The sequence below is a fragment of the Triturus cristatus genome, chromosome 6 (genome assembly GCF_964204655.1).
Source record: "Triturus cristatus chromosome 6, aTriCri1.1, whole genome shotgun sequence".
Lineage (NCBI taxonomy): Eukaryota > Metazoa > Chordata > Amphibia > Caudata > Salamandridae > Triturus > Triturus cristatus.
Genome location: NC_140589.1, coordinates 1,542,808,806 through 1,542,830,949, shown reverse-complemented (window position 1 = coordinate 1,542,830,949; position 22,144 = coordinate 1,542,808,806). Strand labels below are relative to the sequence as shown.

The following is a 22,144-nucleotide window of genomic DNA, read 5'->3' as shown; positions in this document are numbered from 1 at the left end:
GGTGTGGTCATTTGGGGAGAAAATGTGGCCTAACGGCTATGGCGGTCGACCTCAGAGCTGGGGAACCGGGTTCGAATCTCGGCGGAGACGCTCAACATTCTGTGATTCTAAGCAAATCACTTACTCTCTCCGTGCCTAACAAAAATGAATGAATCCTTATGTAATGTAACTGGTGCTCATGTAAAGCGCTCTTATACCTCCGGGTCTAGTTAGCGCTATATAAAACTCCCCCCCAAAAAATTGCGTGCTCCAGAGCTGGGGAGGACACAAAAGTACTCAGTGTAATGATTAGAATTGACACGTACTTGAAGCGATATCAAGAAATAAAACAAGTTAGCTCTGCAGGTAACTATTTCATTAAAGTGCCACATTGTTTCAGGATTGGAAGAAGGAATAGTCTTATATAGAAGGAGGAGGACAGATATAAAAACACTTCAGTTTGCCTCTAATAATTATGGTAAAACACGCACCTTCTAATGGATTGACGGATAGTGACGCATCATTAGGTTGTTCAACATATTCCAATGTATCTGGAATGATTAAAAAACACGTTTTTAGTCATAAAAGGATGGCAACAGGCTTTCTTTCTAAAAAGTTAAATTCCTGCAAACGTTTTTAAGTCAGCTTTAAGTACTAAAGCCATCACAGTTGGGCATGAAATGCCCAACAGCTACTTATTGTAATTCACTTTCACAATGTGTCATTTGTCACGCCAAATTTCTCAAACTTCTTGAGAATAAAAAAATGAACTACTTTGAAAACATTTCAAAGGAGGGGAAACTGGAAGCCAACTTGAGATAAAATCAAATACGTATAATTTGTTATATAATTGTATGCATCATTTTGTGCAGTGCTTCCCTAGCACTATTCAGTCTCTGACAAGCACAACATCTACTCAGAAGAACCATGGACCAATTGCTATAATGATATAACTATAATACTGGTAGATTGATCCTTAGGTCAATGATTCTTTCTTCTGTCATAAAGTTCCTCATCATGCCAAATACCAGCATTTTCTTCTGTCGTAACAGGGTGTTTAAAATGACAGGTGAACGTAAATGGCACAGCCCACACATACGGTTCCTGTAATGAATGGCATGTGTATTTCCTTTGACTATTCATAATTTCCCAGGTCTCTGCCTTACGTCACGTGCACACCTCCATAGACTTTCCATTTGTTAATGTGAATGGCTTCCTTCTTAAACCTGTTCTCAGAGATTTCATACCTAAAAACGGTACAGTGTCGGGTCATCTTAAGGAAGTTTAGGGCCCCAGGCAAGACATATTTTAGGGCCCTCTGTTTCGACCAACTTACAATTTATTGTCTATTTTCAGCTAACTCAAGCCCTTATGATTGAAAATAATAATGATTTCAACCTTACCCTTTCAGAATCTCTGTACGAAATAGTGCTAAAACATGTGTTTATAGTACCAGTCCCTAAATGTGAACTTTTCCCCAAGTCCTATTCGGTGGCAATGCCCTTACTTACAGTGTATATTACCCACTATGTCATGCATATCCCTCTCTTTATCACCTAGCACCAATGAGGAAGTACATTGAATCCACAGGTCAATCAGCACTGAAACTAAAACAGGTGCGCCCTATTACATTGAATGCGCTATTTCAATGGCAGCCATGACCTCGTGCAACCCTTAGGTCAGCACATTCAAGTGAAAAACAGAGAGGCGTTGAAGCAGCCGCTCAGTGTTTCACTGTGCAGGTGGCAACTCACCTGCACTTTTTAGAGGAGAGAGAGGTCCTATGGCATGCGGGTGCAGTGGGGGCCTGCATCTGCCAGCAAGAGGATATCTGGGGGTTCCATAGAACCCCCTTTTCCTCCTCCAGAGGCCAGCCATCAAGAGGTGCACTGATGCACCTCCTGGCAGCTTCTTCTTCTGTCTATAATACAGTGGGGGAGCAAAGGCAAAGGGATTCCCATATTTAATTTAATAAGTTAACACCCTCTGGTGATGGTGCTGGCGGTAGATGTGCACCAGTGCTATATGTATTGCAGAAAGGGCCAAACAAGCATCTGTGGCTCTTTCTGTAACACCAAAGTGCCCCAGGAGCACACATGCCTGGTGCACCCCCTCGGCACTTTCTATAATACAGCCCCAGATCTCCTTGAAGTGACACAATGTGAGGGGGTGGATTCCACTCTGGGTTGGGCCAGATAGAGGGAGAGAGGGTACAGACATTTTTCTTACTGTCTCAGTCACTTTATCAAATGGCCCCTTGGAAAGACGGGGCCCTTGGCAATTGTCCATTTTTCCCATGACTTAAAATGTCTCTGCATGCATTTGGCCATTTCAGTAATTCACATAACTCTTCCAGATTACTTCCGGAAACCCTTGTCAGTTGTAGCTATTGGAGCAGGAGCAAGACTCAATATGGCCACTCTCTGTGAGGAGTGACATAGTAGCGGAAACGATGGACTGGAATATGGACCAGAATAGTATGAGTGGCTAATATCAATTTAAGCGTTGGACCCATCACTTTAAAAAAACAAACTCCTTGTTTTTATTCGAACAATGGGCATAAATCCGGCCATATATGGCCCAAAAATGGACATACATGCAAAGATAAAGAAATACATCTTGATAGTGAATGGTTAATCAATGTTTTGTCATCACTGGCCATATACTAGGGTACATTGTTTTATTTGATTTTTAAAATTAATAATATTATTTATATTTATATTATAGTTTTAAACTGTGGTTTAAATTTGTTTTATTTTTTACTGATTATTTTACCGATGCAAGTCACTCTGAAAGGGGCATGTCTGTAAACTGGCATACATCTTTGTCTGAGTAGTTAGTGTGGAGGACCAAAAATGTGTCAATGCTAAGTATGAAATTGGACACCATGTCATTTTGGTATAGTAGCACATAAATTGGAAGGACGAAGGATTCCAGGTTGGTTAGTAGGAATATGGTATCATCTCATCTGCAAAAATTCTGATCATGTACTCCTCAACCCCAAATTTAGCACCCACTACTTCGTTGCCTGATCTGTAGTGCCAGATGTTCCACATTGAGAACAAACATTATGGGTTTCTGCAAGGAAATGTCCATCAAATTTTAATGTCACTTTTCAACAAGGTATCAGTTATTGGTTTCAGAGCTTTTCCTTTCAGGGTGTTCTGTGAGTCAGATCTTGCATCAAGATAATTTTAGCATCATAGACAACAATCTGAACCTGTTGGCATTCTCAATGTATTGCACCTTTCTGGCAGTGTTGCAGGGTCAGCCTCTGTGTGAGGGCTGTCTAGGCCCCACTCCATGAGCCCTTCAGTATTTTATTCAATTACAGTATATGGGTATATGCGCAAACAGGGGGTTCTGTTATGTTGCTGCATTGTATATGTTCCCTCACATTGCATAGACTGATGTCTCTCCTGGCACAGTTTTCTAAGCCTTCACATTTCAACTGAAGCTTTTCAATATTGGAGTCAGCTGTATTGATTCCACTCAGAAGCGGCTGCCGAAGCCATTACTTCAACCTTCTCTTCATTTTCCACAGTACTAACTCTAATTTGTTCCACATTAGACATGACAGTGGATATACCATCCACAAAACTCATCACTTTCTCCATTTCCAATTTTTGTAACACTACACCATTCCTTCTGAACATCATGTAGGCAGGCTTTCAAGTCCAACATAGGCAGAGGGACTTCCTCTTCCTTGAAGAATGAAGAGGTCACTCCCTGAGTTCAGACCTCTAAATCACGTCACCAGTAAGTGGTACACTCCCTATGTCACTGAATGTTCTTAGGGAGAGCCTAGTACATTGGTACTACCTATACCCAAGGCCCGTAAATTGAATGCCACTAGTGGGCCTGCAGCAGTGATTGGGTCACCCACTTAAGTAGCCTTTATAAATATCTCAGACCTGCCACTGCAGCATGTTTGTGCAGTTTAAAATGCTTATTTGACCAAGCAAAAAAAAACTTTTGCCAAACCTAAACCTTCCTTTTAATACATATAAGCCACTCAGAGGGTAGGCAGGGTGCAGTGTATTTAAAAATTTGGAAGATGTGGTATTAAGTTTTACATGTCCTGGTAGTGAAAAACTCTTAAATGTGTTTTTCACGACTGCAGGGCCTACCTCTCCCATAGGATAACATTGGGTTAACTTATTACATTTAATATGTGATAACTTTCAATTGAAAGCAGGTTGGAATAACGAGTTTGGTGTCTAAAGAATTGTTATTAAAAGCCCTCTTCAATGACAAAGTTGGATTATAAATCACATTTCTGAAAATGCCAGCTTTAGAAAGTTGCCCAAGTTTCATAAAGACTTGTTGAAAATAAACAGCAAGAACAAACACCACAGCAATAATTTATGCCACAAAATGAATAATTTACTTCTCTTTCTTTTTTATAAACAAGGTATGAGCATTCTACTGCTTTCGTGTATGCCCTCCTAGCATTTGGGAGTAGATAACAGCACATGTGTATTTTTTATGATCTTCACATAGCGGATCCTTAGGTGGCTAGTTCTAATTGTTTAGCTGCACGCTCTGAGACCTTTACATTTCCTCACTGCAAAAGTGACCACTTATATATTAAAAACGGGTCTCTTTTAGACAGGAATGCTAAATATACCGTGCCTTTGTAATAGTGTCCACTGTTGCTTATTGGTTCACATGAGAAGCAGCCAGCAATTCTGAGTTATGGATGTTGTTGAACATTCTCCTTGCGCCCGTGCACAATGAGCAATGCATATTCAGTTTTTTGCGCTAATACCTAAAAGGGTCCCTGTTAGCCAGTAATGCTCACTACAATGCACTTGCTTGTACCCCCTGTGTATCAGTATACACTGGAATTTAATGTTTGATTTGTTTTTCTCCCAGTTTCCGACCCATTGTGGTGGTAATATAATAAATTATCGTTTCCAACCGGCTGGTGGAAGCTATACAGTTCTAAACCAGGTATGTTGTTAACTTCGCTCACTGGGCCATTAACTCTTTGGTTAAAATTAATTTTACTAAGACTTCAGTACTTTAGATTGATTGGTTCTCATATTTATTTTCAGCCTCCTACCGGATGGAGGAGGTCGCAATAAATTATTTTTTGTCTATTGGAATTCATTGCTCCCTCAAGCACTGAGGGTAACCTATATTGGTAAGCCTTACACCCCATACCCCGATACAGTGCTATATATGTTTTTGACATATTATTAATAGCTGTGCTCTGTTTGGTTGTAAAATTTCCATCCCATTGTGGACACCAATTCTTACCAAGGAGATTCTTCTCCGCTGTGGTAAGCCACTCTTCACTTACCCTAATATAAATTTAATTGTCAGAGCAATAAGAACACACCTGATTTTTGAATTTAATTCCATAGGCTGTCTACTTTGTCTTTTTGTCCTGATGAAGACCCGCATTGACGCCTTACACTCTGCGCTCTTGTGAAAGGTTCAAAACGTCGGCGTTAATAACTACCCATGTCCAAACACTCTCCTTGTTCTCTACTTTTATAATAATAATTGGAGGAGGATTCATGTAAATAATTGTACAAATGCGACAGGATGGCTATTTTGTTAAATCTATGTCACTTATGTTTGTCTTGTATATAGCTCCACTATTGACATCACTTGTCACCTTTTCTTCACTTTATGTCACAAAGGTCACTTCTGTCTCTTTGCAATACGTTTATGCAATTTTTGACAGCCATATTTTTCCTTGTTTGTAAAAAAGAAAGAGAAATACATTATTCATTTTTGGCATAAATTATTGATCTGGTGTGTGTTCTTGCTGTTTATTTTCAACAAGTCTTTATGAAACTTGGACAACATTTAGATAACTCTGGTTGTTTAGTTATTAATTACATGTTAACTCAGTTATTGTATCACCCAACAGAACCATGTGTGTTATAGCATAAATACCCAGGTTCTGCGGGACACAGGGTCACCCCATTATCTATATTGTTGTAGCTTTAGAAAGTTGGCATTTTCTTATCCCAAACATTTGTTATCTGCTGCCTGTATCCTGGGTCACATGACTAGCTGTAGCCGGTATTTGTCCTTTGTGTATTGCTCCCAGACAGTGAGACAAAGGAGCATAGTTTTTAGCAGGATACACCATCTCTGACTTTATGAGGTGGAGGAACTTTCCCCTACCACACTTGCACATCACAAAGGCACTAGCCTATTATGACCTCAAACAAGCTGGGGGCAGGGCAGGGAAGAAGGAAATTCCAAATACCTCAGAATGTGGGAATCTTCAGAACACTCTCCTACTTTAAAGTGGGCACCAGGTTATAAATAATGAACCCAACTCTTCAGTACACCTCTGGACCTTTGGAAGATCCCGAAGAACTGTAGTGCTGCTCGGCAAGAAGGACCTGCATTTTGAACCCAGGACCACCAGTGTGACTCCAGAGGATAGTTGGCTGACCTCCTGATAACAGCTTTAGAAACAGAAAAGGCTCCATCCACCTTGAACTTAGCACCTGCACTCTGTCTGCTGTGTGTACTACCCCCCCAGATGGGGACATCCCAGTCCTGGACCTTTGAAAGTGAGCCTGAAGGTGCTCTGCCAATCCAGCTGTGGGCCTGTGGGCAGAACTGGTGCATCAGGACGCACTTCCTTACAGCTCCACTTTGGAACCATCGCTATGTGATACATCCCCTACGTAACACTTCACATCACAGCCCACAATGTTCTTGGAACCACCACTTTCCGACACATCCTAAACGCAGACCTTCAAATTTCAAGCTCATACTCGATGTCATCCTCGATGACATCACAGGACTCTGCATCATGGCTTCAGAGCTTCCTTGGAACCACTGGCTCATGACGCATTTTGTCTACGGTATCCATTTGCGACGATGCAGGACCTCACATCGCAGTCTCCCAGCACCTCAGAACTGCCGCTGTGTGGCACATTCTCAACGTGGGATCTAGCAATGCTCTGCAACTAGGATTTAAGGTATTTTGTTCAGCTGGTCTAACCTGATCCCTGTATCCGGCCCACGCTTCATTACAGTAGGCCTGAACTTGTGCCTTTGCCCCAGTCTGGCGAAACAGGATAGCCGCAGTTCGTGATTTGTGATTTGTGTTTTTAGGCACTATTGTTACATGAATCTTCAAAAATACATATTTCTGATTTTATTGATTGGATTTTTGTTGTTTTGGGGTCATATAATTTATACATTTTTACTCTATTTTTCTACATTGGTTTCGGGTTTTGTTGTATTGTTAGGTTGTGTTGTATTTTCACTTTATTACTTTCTGAAGTACTGCATAAATACTTTACACATTGACTCTAAGTAAAGCCTGACTGCTTTTGTGTCAAGCTACGAGAGGGTTAAGCACAAGTTTTGGGGTTTGCTCGTGTTTCATCCTGATAAGAATTGTGGTTGCTAGTTGAGAGGGATTTTACCAGCCTCAACCTGTAACCCAATTTACTACAGTTTGTACCTAAAGTGACTAGTCCCAGAAAGCTATTTTCACTGTGAAGGGCTGTAGCTGCCCATTGAGAATAAAGAAGTCCTCAAAAAATTCAGAAGTTTGTTATCTTTAGTTTGGGACAAGCTGCTGACATAATTCAACCCTATGTTTAATGTTTATTAAAAATCCAATTAAGTGGTGACATTTTATTTTTAATAAATATGTAGAAAATTTACTTTTAAAAAGTTAGACTTTGCCTGAGTCTTCAATAGGCTGATTAGAGACAGGAACCTGGTCCCAGAAACAATCTGGTGTAGCTGAGGAGGAGGGTGTACAAATTATTTCCCTAAACATATCCCTGGCTGGCATATAAGCTGCCTTCCTAGGTAGAAAGATTCTACCATGTTGGATTTGCCTCTGAATATTGAATTTTGGGATAGTTTGCAGTAAGGCAAACAGGATGTGCTGCAAAAGTGGGGAGGTTTACCCCTGGTAACTGTTTTCCTATTGGTTAAGGAGTGTGCAGGAGTCACCCCCTTTGTAGAGTGAAACTTACAAAGATGGCACCTTAACCACAGCTCAGCTCATCACAAAGGAGCCCACCATCAGGCGGTAATAAAGGGGGGATTCATTAATGCACGCTCCTTAGTCAAACATGCCTTGGACATCAAAGAGCTAATCATAGATAATGATTTAGACTTTTTATGCATTCTCGAAACATGGCTAAAGGAGGACTGCAATCCAGATATTGCAGTCGCCCTGCCCCCTAATTTTACCATTTGTAGGAAAGACAGAGAGGATGGCAAGGGGGGGGGGGGGGAGTAGCTATTATCCATAGAGAGACTCTACAGTGGAAGACTTTTACCTTACATGACCTAAAAGGAGCGGAAAACATGGGCTTTTGCTGTGCCATAGATGGATCATCCTTCTTTTCTGGGGTCCTAATTTACCGCACCCCAGGCAATAATAATATCTTCTTGGACTCGTTAGGGCAGCGGTTCCCGAACTTTTCACTCCAGAGGACCCCCATAGAGTCACTATTGGAAGCCGGGGACCCCCAAGCAATTTGCATAATTTAAATTTCAAACATTAAAACTAATTCGAAAGAATAAACACACACGTGTGTACATCAAACAAAGACTAGACTTGAATTACTTACGGTTTTAGTATTTTTATATTTAAACTATTTGCAAAAATCGAAAAACCTTAATGGGTAGGTCGGTGCTGCAACTCGCGACTAACTTATCATTGTTTGGTTTTATTTTGCTGCCTGAGGCTCCTGCTCCAGCCAATGGCTGGACTGGAAACCTAAAGCTGATCTGGCAAATGTTGTCACACCAGTCACTGTACAGAGCACACCAAGTGCAGCGAGTGAGCCTGACCACTACAAACTGGGCTTTGGTGGGCTCTCCCCCAAGTAAATTTGGGAGAAAATGGTGCATTTTACAACACATTTGTCATTATATATTGAATTGTATTAGCTTTTATAGAATAGTAAATAATGAGCTGACTACGCACCAGAATACAACAATCTTTTGGCAATCTTCAATGATTGACAATATTCAATGATTCCCTCACTACTACCCTCCAACAGTGCCTCTCACCTTCTCACCCTCTGAGCCATGCACAAAACAAAATACTGCTTTAAAAAAAATGCATTGTAGACATTCTTCACAACAGGCATATTAACCATCTGCGCTTCCTTAGATTAGTCAAAGCTGCCACTGGACAAAATCCCCATCTCTCTCCAGCAGGTACATTAATCACCGGTGTTATCTTGACACTTTTATTGCTGCCCAAAAACTGATGATTATACAAGGAACTTTGCAGTGCTTTTAAAACTGCAGCCTGCGGACCCCCTGAGAATGTGTCATGGACCCCAGTTTGGGAACCACTGCGTTAGGGGAATCCCTCAGCCAAGCACTGCTTAGATATTCAAATTTCTCACTGCTTGGAGATATTAATTTACTCCTAGAATGTAGTAATAGCCCGGGGGTCACCATCTTCTTGGAAACTGTCACCCCACTGGGCCTGAACCAAGTTGTTTAGGGGCCAACACATAGGCAAGGACATACGCTGGATGTTGTTTGTACCAACCTCACTTCACTTCAAATAGAAGCCCCAATCCCGCAGGCCTGGTCAGACCATTGTTTCATTCCTCTGGCTATTCCAATACCCAATATGGACCACATAGCTACGAACAGTAACACGGGGACACCGAGGCGTAAATGGCATCTACTAGCCCGTAATCCCACCTTACCTATAATGGCTCAAGATATGATACCAACATTAACTGGCGAACCAGTAGAGGACTCTCACCGCTTTCACATCTGGATGACGTCCATGAGTGAGGAATTATCTCCCTTAAGGTGTGCCACCAGAAGGAGCAAAAGAAAATTTCATAACGACCCAAGGTTTACGAAAGATTTAGAGGAACAACATCTACACTGTAAACAACTTGAACGTAGATGGAGAAGGGGATATGAAGTATCCAACTTGCATATCTTCAAAACTTTCAGAAAACAATATCACTTGGCTATTAAATCAGCCAAAAAAGAATATTTTAATAACAGAATAGCTATGGCAAAGCAAACTCAAAAAGAGATGTTTGAAATTGTAAAATCGTGTACAGATCCTAAAGCTCTACATTCAGAAATTCCTCCCTCTCAAAAGCTTTGCAATGAGATCGCATTATACTTCGAGGATAAGATTAAGAATATTCAAAAGGATTTTGGGACTTTTAGTCCACCGGAACCCATTAACGAATATGAGCTGGATCATAGGAAGGGCAGGCCTGTCCTTCAAGCCTTCCAAACTGTTACGCTATCTCAGACCCAGGAGGCCATATTGGCTTGTAAATCAGGCTCGCCATTGGATGCTTGCCCCCCAACGATACTACATCATAATATTGACATAGTGAATCCTGTGATCAATAATATTATGAATTCCTCTTTATCCACCGGCATAGTGCCGGATGAATGGAAATACGCCATTGTAAAACCACTAAAGAAAAAACAAAATGTAGACCCCTCTAACCTTGCTAACTATAGGCCCATATCCATGCTACCAATTCTAGGTAAGATCACAGAGAGAATGGTCCATATAGAACTTTCCAATTTCTCAGAATCAGCTCAGCTTTTCCACCCCCGCCACTCTGGGTTTCGCCCGAAACATTCTACGGAATCTGCGTTACTGGAGATATCGGATACCATGAAATTTATTACAGACAACGGTAAGAAGGCAGTTCTGATCCTTTTGGATCTGTCTGCCGCGTTTCATACTATCTCTCATAACATCTTGCTAGCCAGATTGAAATCTTGTGGCATTTCCAATTCTGCCCAGGCATGGATTACATCCTTCCTGCCGAATAGGAAGCAAGCTGTCTTCCTGGGACCCTTTCTCTCCTCAGAACGCACCGTCACCACGGGTGTCCCACAGGGGGCCTCCCTCAGTCCACTCCTCTTTAATATATATATAGCCCCACTTATCTCACTTATCTCGGCTTTTGGGATCAAAACAACATCTTATGCTGATGATACTCAGCTGATACTGTCCTTGGAAAAGAACTCCACGGAAGCCGAAGAAAACTTTAAAGCCTGTCTTACGGCGGTCATCAAATGGATGAAGAATAACCACCTCCGCTGCAATACTGATAAGACCGAAATCTTATTGATAGGGAAAAATAATCCATTTCAACCTAAGGACTGGTAGCCAGAGGAGGCTGTAGCCCCCCCCCCCCCTTCTACGGTGGAGGTGGCAAAAAATCTGGGAGTGTGGTTTGACTCTTCTCTCTCCTTCAAACCTCCTGCACTAAAGGTAGCGGGGCTATGCTTTGTCCTAATTAAAACCCTGAAAAAGTTCTTTGACCTGATTCCGCTTGCCGCAAGGAAAACAGTGGCAGTGGCTTTAATACTCTCGCGGCTAGACTACTGTAATAGCCTTCTGGCAGGGACTAATAAAGCAACCATGAGGAGACTTCAGGTAGTACAACATGCAGCGGCCAGATTGGTCTTAGGGCTCCCCCGTAGAACATCTGCCTCAGCCGCCCTGAAGACCCTTCATTGGCTCCCGGTACATAAAAGAATTTTGTTTAAACGTCTTCCGATGACCTTCAGAGTAACTAGCCGGTTAGGGCCAGCATATCTTTCCAGAAGATTTACTCCATACATGACAATAAGGACACTTAGATCCACCTCAGCAAACCTGCTCAAAGTGCCAGGCTTCAAACTTAAAAACAGGGGAGGGAAATCGGCCACTGTGTTAGGGGCAAGGGCGTGGAACTCTATGCCAAATAAACTCAGAGCAATGAAAGCTGAAGTGCAGTTTAGAAAGGCCCTAAAGACATGGCTCTATGGAACATCTGATGATTCATGCCTTGTACTTATCTAGGCTCTAACGTTTTACTGCTGAAGCTCGTTATCTGATAGCACCAGGAGGCTCCTGTGGGAGTGGCAGTTTGCGCTTTATAAGCACTACATTACATTACATCAGAAGACTCTGAACCTGCAGGAAACCAGAATAGGCTGATCCTGTTGTTTGAGACCTGTGTGGGGCCTGGAAGGCTGAACCTCTTCCCACTTGTACCCATGTCTAAGACGTGGACTCCAAAGGTCAGTTCGCTGAAGTACTGTGTGGCTACATGGACAAAACATGTGGCAATAGGCCTTTTTCTTGAAGAGCCCAGTTGACTTGTAGCAACTGGATCTGAACTGCAGTGAACTTCTATCCCTGACAATTGATAATCCACTTTCTGACATCCAACAAATCAGGGGCCAGTGCTGGAGTACACATAGCAAGCCCAGAAGATGCGATATATGCATTTTCACACTATGTGTGTGTACCTTCTTGTTGGACAGTTCCATAGATGCACAGTGACCTGCACCCCATGGAAATTGGGTCTTCTATGCTCACAGTTAAGCATTGCTCTGTGCCCCACATTTACTCACGTCACCAAATCACAAGCTCCATATCTCCTTCTTGCTACAACTGCTGTCTCATGGCTCCTTCCCTGGTGCCATCTAGAAAAGGTCAGGTTGCGAATGGGCTGAGGGTTGTCTCACTTTGATTGTTATCCTGCTATAGAGGGAAGCAGCTGTACTAATGCTTGTGCTAATGATCATAGCATCCTTATAATAATTGCTTGCCATTTTTGCTACCCTAGACTTATAAAATTGAATAAAATAGATGATGTATTGTTGTGTTCCTTCAATTTAGAAACAAATTAGAGGGCCGCCATAAAATGTGCTTGCAATGGTCTCAGCAAGGTCTGGGCAGTCTCCATACTGACCCATTCTGTGAAATAGTCTATAGGTGGCTCAAGGAAAGCTCTGTCTGTTCTCTCTGCTCAGCAGTTCCACAGGCTATCTCCATGGGTCTGAAGATTTAGAAAGACGTACCAAGAGGACTGAGCTCCTTCGCCCCAATTAGAGGAACCCAACATAGGGACCCAACTTCAGTTTGGGGACCCAGGGACAACAGCTGTGAATCTAGTCATAAACTGTAATAAAGCTGGGGTGTCCACTTAGTGTTTATAAAAGTCCCTCTTATGGATATGAAAGGTGCCTCATTTTCTTCAAAAACTTTGTAAGATTTACAGTTAATAAGTCCGGTCTAAGACGTTAATATTGGGATCTAAACCATGGCAGACAAAATATGTCAATGAATGTGCATCAAAAACTTGATATCTTCCTCACAGAAGGTATATGGAACCTGTGGGAAGTTTAGTCATATTTTTGGTGGGAGAAGATACCCATAGCACATAAACATTGTCTTAAGTGAGCCTTTCATCTCCCAAGTCCCTTCCGTCAGGCAAAGCCTCTTCTCCAGAAGCATTTTCTTCATATTTATAATTCTGTCCACAGTGTGCAGCTTGACATACAGTTTTACTCAGACCCAAACATCCTGCCAAAAGGTCCCCCTATCCCAGCCCTGTGTCCCAGCCTACTTCACTCACAGTGTTGTCCGGCATTCTCACCAGCCAGTCGTATTACTTGGCCTGCTATCATCCTGCCCTCACTGGCACATACTGGTGTTCCATGTAAAGTGCTTAGTATTTCCGATTTGTTTAACAGGTAATGTGGATGCGTAGGCAGGATGTCCGTCCTCCATCCTCCACATCCACCATTTCCTGTTCTCACATATCCAGAAGCAGAAAATGTTGTCTTGCTGCCTGCTCCCACCACTGGGTGCCATAGAAGGTATGTATTTAGTAAGCACAGGAAAATCCCTACACCGGTATGAGAAGTTGGCCTGGCATATGCTGGCCGCTAGTTATAGTGGCCATCTTGCACCAGTCCAATTCGACTCTTATGGTAGATAGGTTTTAGACAACCTTTTAAAGAAAGCTATCCTAGTGGTAGCTGTGGAGAGCAGCCTTCGGGCTAAGTCTCTGAGGAATGTAAAGCAGCTTGTTTTTACCTTATAATCTCTTGAATTACCAAATGATAGGACACCACACAGGTATATATATATATGAAATATATATGTATTTATTTCTAGACACACTCTACTAATCTCTTTATGAGACTAGAAGCTAGGAACACATTCAAATATCAACGTTTCATAATAAGTTAAGTACAAATATGTCTGGGGCCCTAGGGGCGTACCAGACCATATACTAAAAAAAAGAGGTTTAGGAAAGTCGACTTGCAGAATGACAAGGCTTAGGGCCTGTAGAATCGCTGGGGCTTCACTAATGCAGTAAAAGCAGGTAAGTAGCAGACCCACGGGAGACGCATGCAGTGTGAGAACACAGCCGCGGGTTCCCTATTGATTACAATGGAGCAAGTCGCGGTTTGATTTTTAAAGTTTTAGGGTACTTCGAGGAAGTCTACAAGCAAGCCACTTACAAGGTAAGTAGTTCAAGGGCCAACACACACTAGGGCACCGGAGTGCACGAGTTACCTCACCCAGGGAAGCCGGGTGCATAGGTGTCTTTTGGTGTCGGGTCGCGTCGCTGTTTTCTAGTGGAGACCAAAGAAGATTTGCTGCTTGCGAAGACTGAAGAAGTGTCCGGTGGAATCCAAGGATGGATTCAAGATGCAGATAACCTGAAAATTGAAGGGACAGTGTTCACAGTCACTTGCCAGTGACCCGGGGCCAGGAAGATGGATGCCCACGGAAGTCGGTGATTTCAGGTGATCAAGGGTGTTTTGACTCTTCGCTTATGAGGTCCAGGAGTGATCGACGATGACCAGCAGCTGGATTCGAAGTGTCCCACGACGTCTGCAGCTGACTGCGGTGTCGGCAACCGGATTGGAGCCAACAAGCCTTGGCAACAGCAAGTCTTGTGGAAAGTGAATTTAGTCAATGGTGCAGACCAGCAAGGTCTGAGGGACTCACCCAGCGAGGGTGAGTGAGGGCAGGCCTGGAGCAACCAGGGGAGCCCTTTGAGTTGATAAGAAAGTCTTCGGGGGACCCACAAGCCAACGGGCAAGGGATTGCGAAGACGCCTCCTGAGGAAATACTTCACAGGAGCCCACGGTCACTCGGGACAGGGTAGGCCTCTGATTTTCGCTGCAAAACCTGCTGGAGGCTTGGGCCACAGATGGTCCAATGCACAAGAAGTTCGTATAACGTCGTAAAGGGGTTGCACTTGACAATAGTGCATGGTACCCGGGTATTGCTGTTCCTCGTCACTCGTGGGGTCCACTCGCCTCAGCTCTGCTGGGGACTCACAATGGCCGTCGAGAAGTCAGGAAATCCACTTCCAGGGCTGCAGGGACTTCGGACTCCGGCGGGAGTGGGAATGTTTGCGACCGTTGATTAGAGCTTTTGGTGCCTGCCAAGCAGGGGAGTCACTCCTTGACTCCAAGGGAGATTCTTCTATCTTCCAAAGTTAGTGGAACGTCGAAGGGCCAGGATTCTTCTTTGTAGAGCGTCGTCCAGGGTCATCTACTTTGCAATGGCAATGTTTCCTATCTTATACTAAAGATAGGGGAGGGACTAGCTCTATGACCACTCCTCTGGGAGGGCCAGGGTAGGGGTGGTTACACCCACTTCCCTTTGTCCAGTTTCGCGCCAGAGCAGGGACAGGTAGCCCCTGAACCGGTTTGAGCTGGCATATGCACAGAGGAGCCTACTGCTCCCCAGTGCAGGACTTCAAAGCACTCTAGAAGTGCACCCACCCAGCCCCAATACACTAAATCCTGTCTGGAAGGTGGTGACACCTCCCTGTGACAGGATGCCTATTGTTGGGCCTCCTCCACTGCGAGTTTCAGTCAGCAGCAGGAGGGCAGCCCAGTGTCTGTGCTGGTGGCATCCATTTTGTGATGCCAGGGCTCTTTCAGATTTCTACCGTGTTACCACAGTAGGTACATGTCGTCCCCTCTAGAAGGGTGGGATCATACTTCCGCACCAGTTACTGGTGTGGGGGTATGATTCCAAGTTGTTTGACACCAAACACGACATGTTTTGATGCAGTCATTCCAAAGTTAGCATTTACCGGTAGGTTATAATGCACTTATATATATATATGGTTTAACCGCATCTACAAACAGCCACAGGCAATAGACCCTGCCAGCTGCAGAGGGGTCCTGCTAATGCAGAGGCACCCCCTCACATTGTAAACCAAGCACCCTGCCCTCAGGATTGATAGGGCCTGCCATAGGGGTGGCTGATAGGTTTATATGTGTGTGTATGGTGAGATATAGGAACCTATACCTCTGTGAGGAGTGCTAACACTACTTCACCCAGGCTGCAGTAGCAGGCCTGTGGTGTCAGATTGAGTCTGCTTCCCAGGGGTGGCATAATACATGCGTCAGCCCCTGGTAGGCCTGTGAAGTGCCTATGCCCTAGGTACCTAAGGTACCATATACTAGGGGCTCATAAGGTACCACAGTATCCAATCACTAGTGCATCTAATATGCACACCAAGTCGTTTAGAGACAACAGCGAGACTGGGGCCCTGATTAGCAGGGACCCAGCCAGACTATAGACAGAAACCAGTGTATACATCAGAAAAAAGTGGGGGCAAAATAAGTGCAGATCCTACTCTCCTACAACCGGAATTTTAAATTTTCCGCAACTTGAAATACTTAATTATACTCCAAAACCACACCATTGGCCAATTCACAAAACAGGTATCTTAACAATAGCAAGATTTTTCACACCTCTGATCTGGAGCTTCATCCTTGATGCATGGACTGAGGCCATTTAAGGGAGATATGAAGGTACAATTGAAGTAATATTCAGGCTAGTAAGTTGAATACATTAGCCTACCATCAAGGTTCCACACTAAGCACAGTAATAACCATATTTTTAAATGTTGGCTTTGTAGATGTCAAGGCCAAAATGGCCCATATACAAATTGATTATTAAATATTCAATGGCATGACATCCTTGCTCTACCGCCCCCCAAGCTGATCAGCTACTGTATGCTGAACAGTCCAGCAAGAGGGAGAGGAAAAAATACTGCTCTCACCAAGCCTCTGAATTCTTGATGAATACCGTGCTGACTCTCCTGGTATATTTTCATGCTCAATTTCATCACAATTTCCATGTTTAATTTCAACCTAGTTCAATGTCAACAATTTCAGACTAATTTCAAGACCAATATAATTTGTCTAAATCTTTTAAATCAGTGCAATAAAGTTATAACTGCTTTGTGCATTGTTCTTTGGTTAATTTCTGATAACTCTACTCTACTGTCAACTGAAGAAGAAAGGGTTAGAGCCAATACCGAATTAGAACAGGAAGCACAATGTCTACACTGCATGGACATGCATGCTATTTGGAAGTAAAGCATCAGTACTTCTAGATCAGCAGGTACAACGAGTACAACGAAAAAACGTTGGCGATCATTTAGAGTTTGGCAGACGGGAAATCCCTCACAAACGTAACAGATGTCCTGTCCACCCTATTACACGTGAATTATAGCCTATGGCACTTGTCATATGCTGGACAGGGTATGTACTCTAAATAAGTTTATTTATTCCTTTCCCCATTTAAGGTTTTTGCCCCTTATTGTATGTAAATTATTAATGCTTCACTGTCCAATGTATGTTGGACCAGCACAAGTTCTATTGGCACGTTCTTTCATTACATTTTTTGAAACATCAGTGATTCAAATTATTGGGTTATTAATTTAGAATAAAATTAATTATATATTTTTTGTTTAAATCTGTTTATTGAATTTTGTAACAAACATTTATGAGATTTTGCACATCTGATATTATACAGCGCATGGTGCATATTAGAGCAGCATTACAGGACGTAGTCATATGATGTACAACGTGTAGCATCGAGCAGTTAGCTGCAAGGAGAGGGTCGCATATTTAAGAGTGCTCATGAGGATGACCAGTTGCAAGTAGCTGTTTGGGTTAATCCGAGCTTAACATCCATTATTCCACGGCAGTAATGCCGCTCGTTCACTCATCAATAACCAAATGAACTGGGGGAGAAGAAAGAGAAACATGAGCATAACATCAGAGCGCCCTTCGTACATTATGTCCCACCCCTCGAATTGTTTGAGTTCAACTGTGTTTGTTATTATACAGTCACATACAAGCACTGGTGAGGCGGGTGGCCTCTGAATATGGCGTTGGGAAAACGGAAGGATGATAGGTGGACAAATAAAAAAAACTTGGTGGAGTGTGGCCCCCTTGGGATGTTGACCCACCCCTGCTTGTTTTAGTTGCAAATAGATCAGGCAGTTTTGCAGCTCCAAATCTTATAGAGAGGACGTTGTGAGTTGGGGCAAGGGCTTCAACCATTCACTGCTGGTCTACCTCAGTTGAGCAGTGATGGAGCTGGGTCCTTCAGTATCTGGGTCCACCGTGGAGGCGGGAACAGAAGCTTGTGTATCTCCCAGTAGAGCGCCCTGAAACCATATTTTATTGGCATTTAATCAGTACATATACTCAAATTGTTTCAATCTGATAATCACCTCAACAGATGTGACAGTTGCTCCGCTAATATCTGTGGTTTGAGAGTAGTAACTATTCCCATAAACAAAAACAGTCCCTCCTTGAGTTGCTTTAAATCAATTAGGATGTGCCTTCTGCTTGTCAGCAGGAGTGCCCTGAAAGTCATGCAGAATAGCATACCAACTCGCTGCTATTGGGATTTTGCGAAGGCCTTAGGTGTCCTCTGTGCGCAGTGCTGCACTCTCTGCCCTGGACCACATCAGCAAGGACTGTCTTCAGGCCACGGAGATAGGATGAACCAGGCGATTTCCATCGGTTTGTAATCAATGGGGTAGAGGTATATACTCCTCCCAACTGTGTGATAGGGTTTGACCAGTGCAGGCAGCCAGAGCGGTGCTGACCGTGCGCCATTAAGCATGTAGAAATGGGCATGCCCATAGCATGTAGAGATCAACATTAGCAGCCTGGCACCTAGGACAGGCGGCATCCGCACAGTGGAAAAATCTGTGTATTTTGGCAGGGGTGAGGTATGCTCTGTGTATTATGTAGTGTATTATGTAGTACTGGATGCGAGCGTTGCGAGAAACATTTGTGGGACTGCTCAACACCTTAGCCCACTCCTTACCAACGAAGAGTCAATGTCTGTCTAGTTCCCAGTGTTGTTCCACAAGTACCTGCCTCACCCCTGTGTGCTGACGTAGTGAGTCAGTGAACCATTTGGCAAGATGCCTACCCCTCCCCTTGATGTTTAAATACTGGATAGTTAAATGCGTGTTGTGTTCCGTGGCCATGTCCCCCCATTTGCTACCCAGGGCGGTAAGCAGAGAGTTGTACAATAGAAACTGGCCAGTAGGTAAGTCACTTATTTGGTGAGTCATAAGGAAGTAGGTTACCATCTTGATATAAGTCACAGAGCGTGTGAATTCCCGCCTCTGCCCTGCCCGACAGTTCTGCAGATAATGTGATAACGCTACCTCTCGCCATGCCTTGCAGGGGCAGTGCTGGTGCATATGGCAATGTCGAGTGTGTATTATAGACGATTCTACGTAAACATTGGTATCAACCCCCAAAAGTAGTGGCTCAGGTTTTCTGCGCTTGGCCCAGGGGTGGAATAGCTGAATTATTGACACCGTCAGCCAAGGTGGGGAAATAGCGGCAGTGTCATGCAACTGAAGTCCCACCAGCCACCTTGATGCCCTTTGCAGCTGTGAGGCAAGATAATATTGTTCCATATTGGGCACCGTCAATCCTCCCCATCAGTTGGTAAGTAAAGTTTGGTAGGGCTACTCGATAGGGGGAATTGTTCCATATGAATTCTCTCATCGTCCATTCAATCGCAAGAAAAAGGGAGGGTGGGATGTACAAAGACAGGTTGGAGAAGTAGTATAGCAGCCTGGGTAGTGCCATCATTTTTAGTAGAGCAATCCGGCCGGTGATCGACAGTGGGATCATGCACCAAAACGACATCTGATACCGGAGCGCGGTGATCGTCCCCTCTAGGTTACCATCTAGAAGGTCTTCCTGCTGATGGTATATTCAGACTCCCAGATAATAGAAGGTGTCATACTGCCACCTGATGCTACCCCCATTGAGAGTGAGGGCTGGGGCCAGGCGCACCCGAGGGCAAAGAGGTGGAAACATGACCTATTCCAATTGACCCTTCGGCCTGAAAGTTCTGCAAAGTTGGTGAGCATTTGTGCTTAAGCAATTAGGATCAACCGTGCATCTCTGAGATATACTAGAATATCGTCCATGTACAGTGATACTACATGTGTGCCATCTCCCAGGTGGATTCCCCAATCCATACCGCGTACCTAAATCGCAGGTGTGAGCAGGTCAACCGCCAGGGAAAAAAGCAGTGGGGACAATGGACATTCCTGTCGGGTTCCACGGTGTATCGGTATTTGAGCAGAGATGTAGGGGCCAGTCCTCACCCTGGCTGCCGGCATTGTGTATAGCAAACAGACCAAGTGAAGGAAACTGCTCTCAATTCCATATTTGGTCAAGGCAGCAAAAATTAAGTCCCACTCCAGGGAGTTAAAGGCATTTTCAAGATCGGGAACCAGACATCCAGAGTGGGGCCACTGACGAGGGGATAGGTAGAGACCCTGAAAAAGCGCCTCAGTTTTAACGAGGTGCTATGAGATGGAACAAAGCCATTCTGGTCGGCATGGACCAGGAGTGGGAACAACAGTGCCAGGCTGTCAGCGAGTATCTTAGCCAGGGTTTTATAATCCGTGTTTACCAGGGCAAGCAGGCAATAGGTTCCTAGATCAGCAGGATCCCTGTCTGGCTGAGGCAGAGAGACAAGCAGAGCATCCCGTAGCGAAGTGGGGAGCATGGCGGCCTCCAGTGCAGTGTTATATAGTGCATGCAGTTGTGGGGTTAATGTGTGCGCGTATGTCTCAAAGAACTCGGTGGGTAGGCCGTCGGGTCGAGGGGTCTTACTCAATTCTAGTGTTCTGACAGCTTCACAAATTTCCAAAAGTGAAATCAGCTCCCCTAATTCTGCGTGCTGCAGTGGGGTGAGGACAGGGAGCTGAAGCTGAGAGAAGAAGGCTTCAAAACGTTTGTTTTCAAAGATAGCGATCAAGGCATACAGAGTGATGTAATGTTGAGTCAGTTCAGAATGGATTTCACCCTGCATGTGCAACAGCCATCGCATATGGTCCCTTAAGGCTTGGCTAGGATGGTGAGCCTGCTCTTGGTATATAAGACATACAAGAAGGCGACCCACAGGATCCGATTCCACATGTGTGCATGCAGAATGCGCTTTATAATTTAAAAACCTGAGGCGCTCCAGAAGAGCAGCAAGATCCTCGCGTTTTGCTTCCAGTTGAAGTGCAGATTCTGGCCTTATCATCATGAGGTGTGGAGTAGTGCGAGTACACTCTTGTGCTGGGGTTGTGTGAGCCCATATATCCACTAGCGACCAATGGCACATCCAGTCATTCAGTGTGTGAGCGTTCGAGACAGAAGCTGTGTGTGTTAGGGGGGAAATGAGGGATCTAGCATAGTGTAAAGGACAGCATTGAAATCCCCACCTTTTAGCCATGGAGTTTCACTCCATTCGGCCAGTGTAGCAGATAGCCCACGGAGAAATGGCGCCTGGTCTGAGTTAGGAGCCTATATTGCCCCCAACATGAGCTATAGCACCTTGAGGCAGCATCTTATAACTACATACCTTCCATCTGCGTCTGCCTCCACCTGCTCTTCCACAAAAGGGGTCTCTGTCTGTATCCAGATCAGTACCCCCAGCAAAAGAGGAATAACCGTAGCAAACACCTGACAACACCAGTGACGGTGGAATCAGTCAGATTCCGGGAGTGTCCGGTGGGTCTCTTGCAGGACAGCAACGTGAGCAGATCTGCCTTTCAGGAAGGAGTAGATCGAGTAGCGGCATGATGGTGTGTGCATGCCCCCCACGTTCCACATAATAATATTAGTGTTAGCCATTCTTGGGCTAGTATTCGTTCTGCATGTAGTGTAGCTGCATGTGATAATGGAGGCCTGTTGCGAGTTGTGCGAGAGGTACATGGAAAGAGTTCGTAAACATTGGGTGGCACTTCTGGGCTGGAAAATAATATGGAGGTGTGTTAGACCCGGAAGGTCCCAGGGACCACCGACTCCGACGCGGTAGCTTGGCGCGAGGCAGGTAGGCACGCCGGAGGCTATGTGTGAAGTAATTGTGCAGTACTCTCCCACTCTGACACAGTAAAACACATGCAATAAGGAGACACCACTCTAGTTTCATTTACCAAAACAAGTATCTTTATCTGCTTCTTGTTAGGGCAGGTAACGTGGGGTTCTCACAGTATGCAGATTCAATAGTTTCTGTAACAGTAGGTCAATGCAGGCAACATTTACTATGCAGATATAC

General features: G+C 44.2%; 1 protein-coding gene across 1 annotated transcript in view; it reads right to left on the bottom strand.

Annotated features, from left to right (window-relative positions):
* Nucleotides 1-22,144, bottom strand: part of LOC146821647 (uncharacterized) — a 1,582,729-nt gene that overhangs the window by 1,505,023 nt on the left and 55,562 nt on the right. Inside the window, exons 4-5 of the mRNA XM_085609888.1 lie at nt 1,159-1,226; nt 471-530 (exon numbers count right to left, since the gene is read on the bottom strand). Coding sequence (XP_085466014.1) covers nt 471-530; nt 1,159-1,226 — 128 coding nt within the window. The remainder of the gene's footprint in view (nt 1-470; nt 531-1,158; nt 1,227-22,144) is intronic.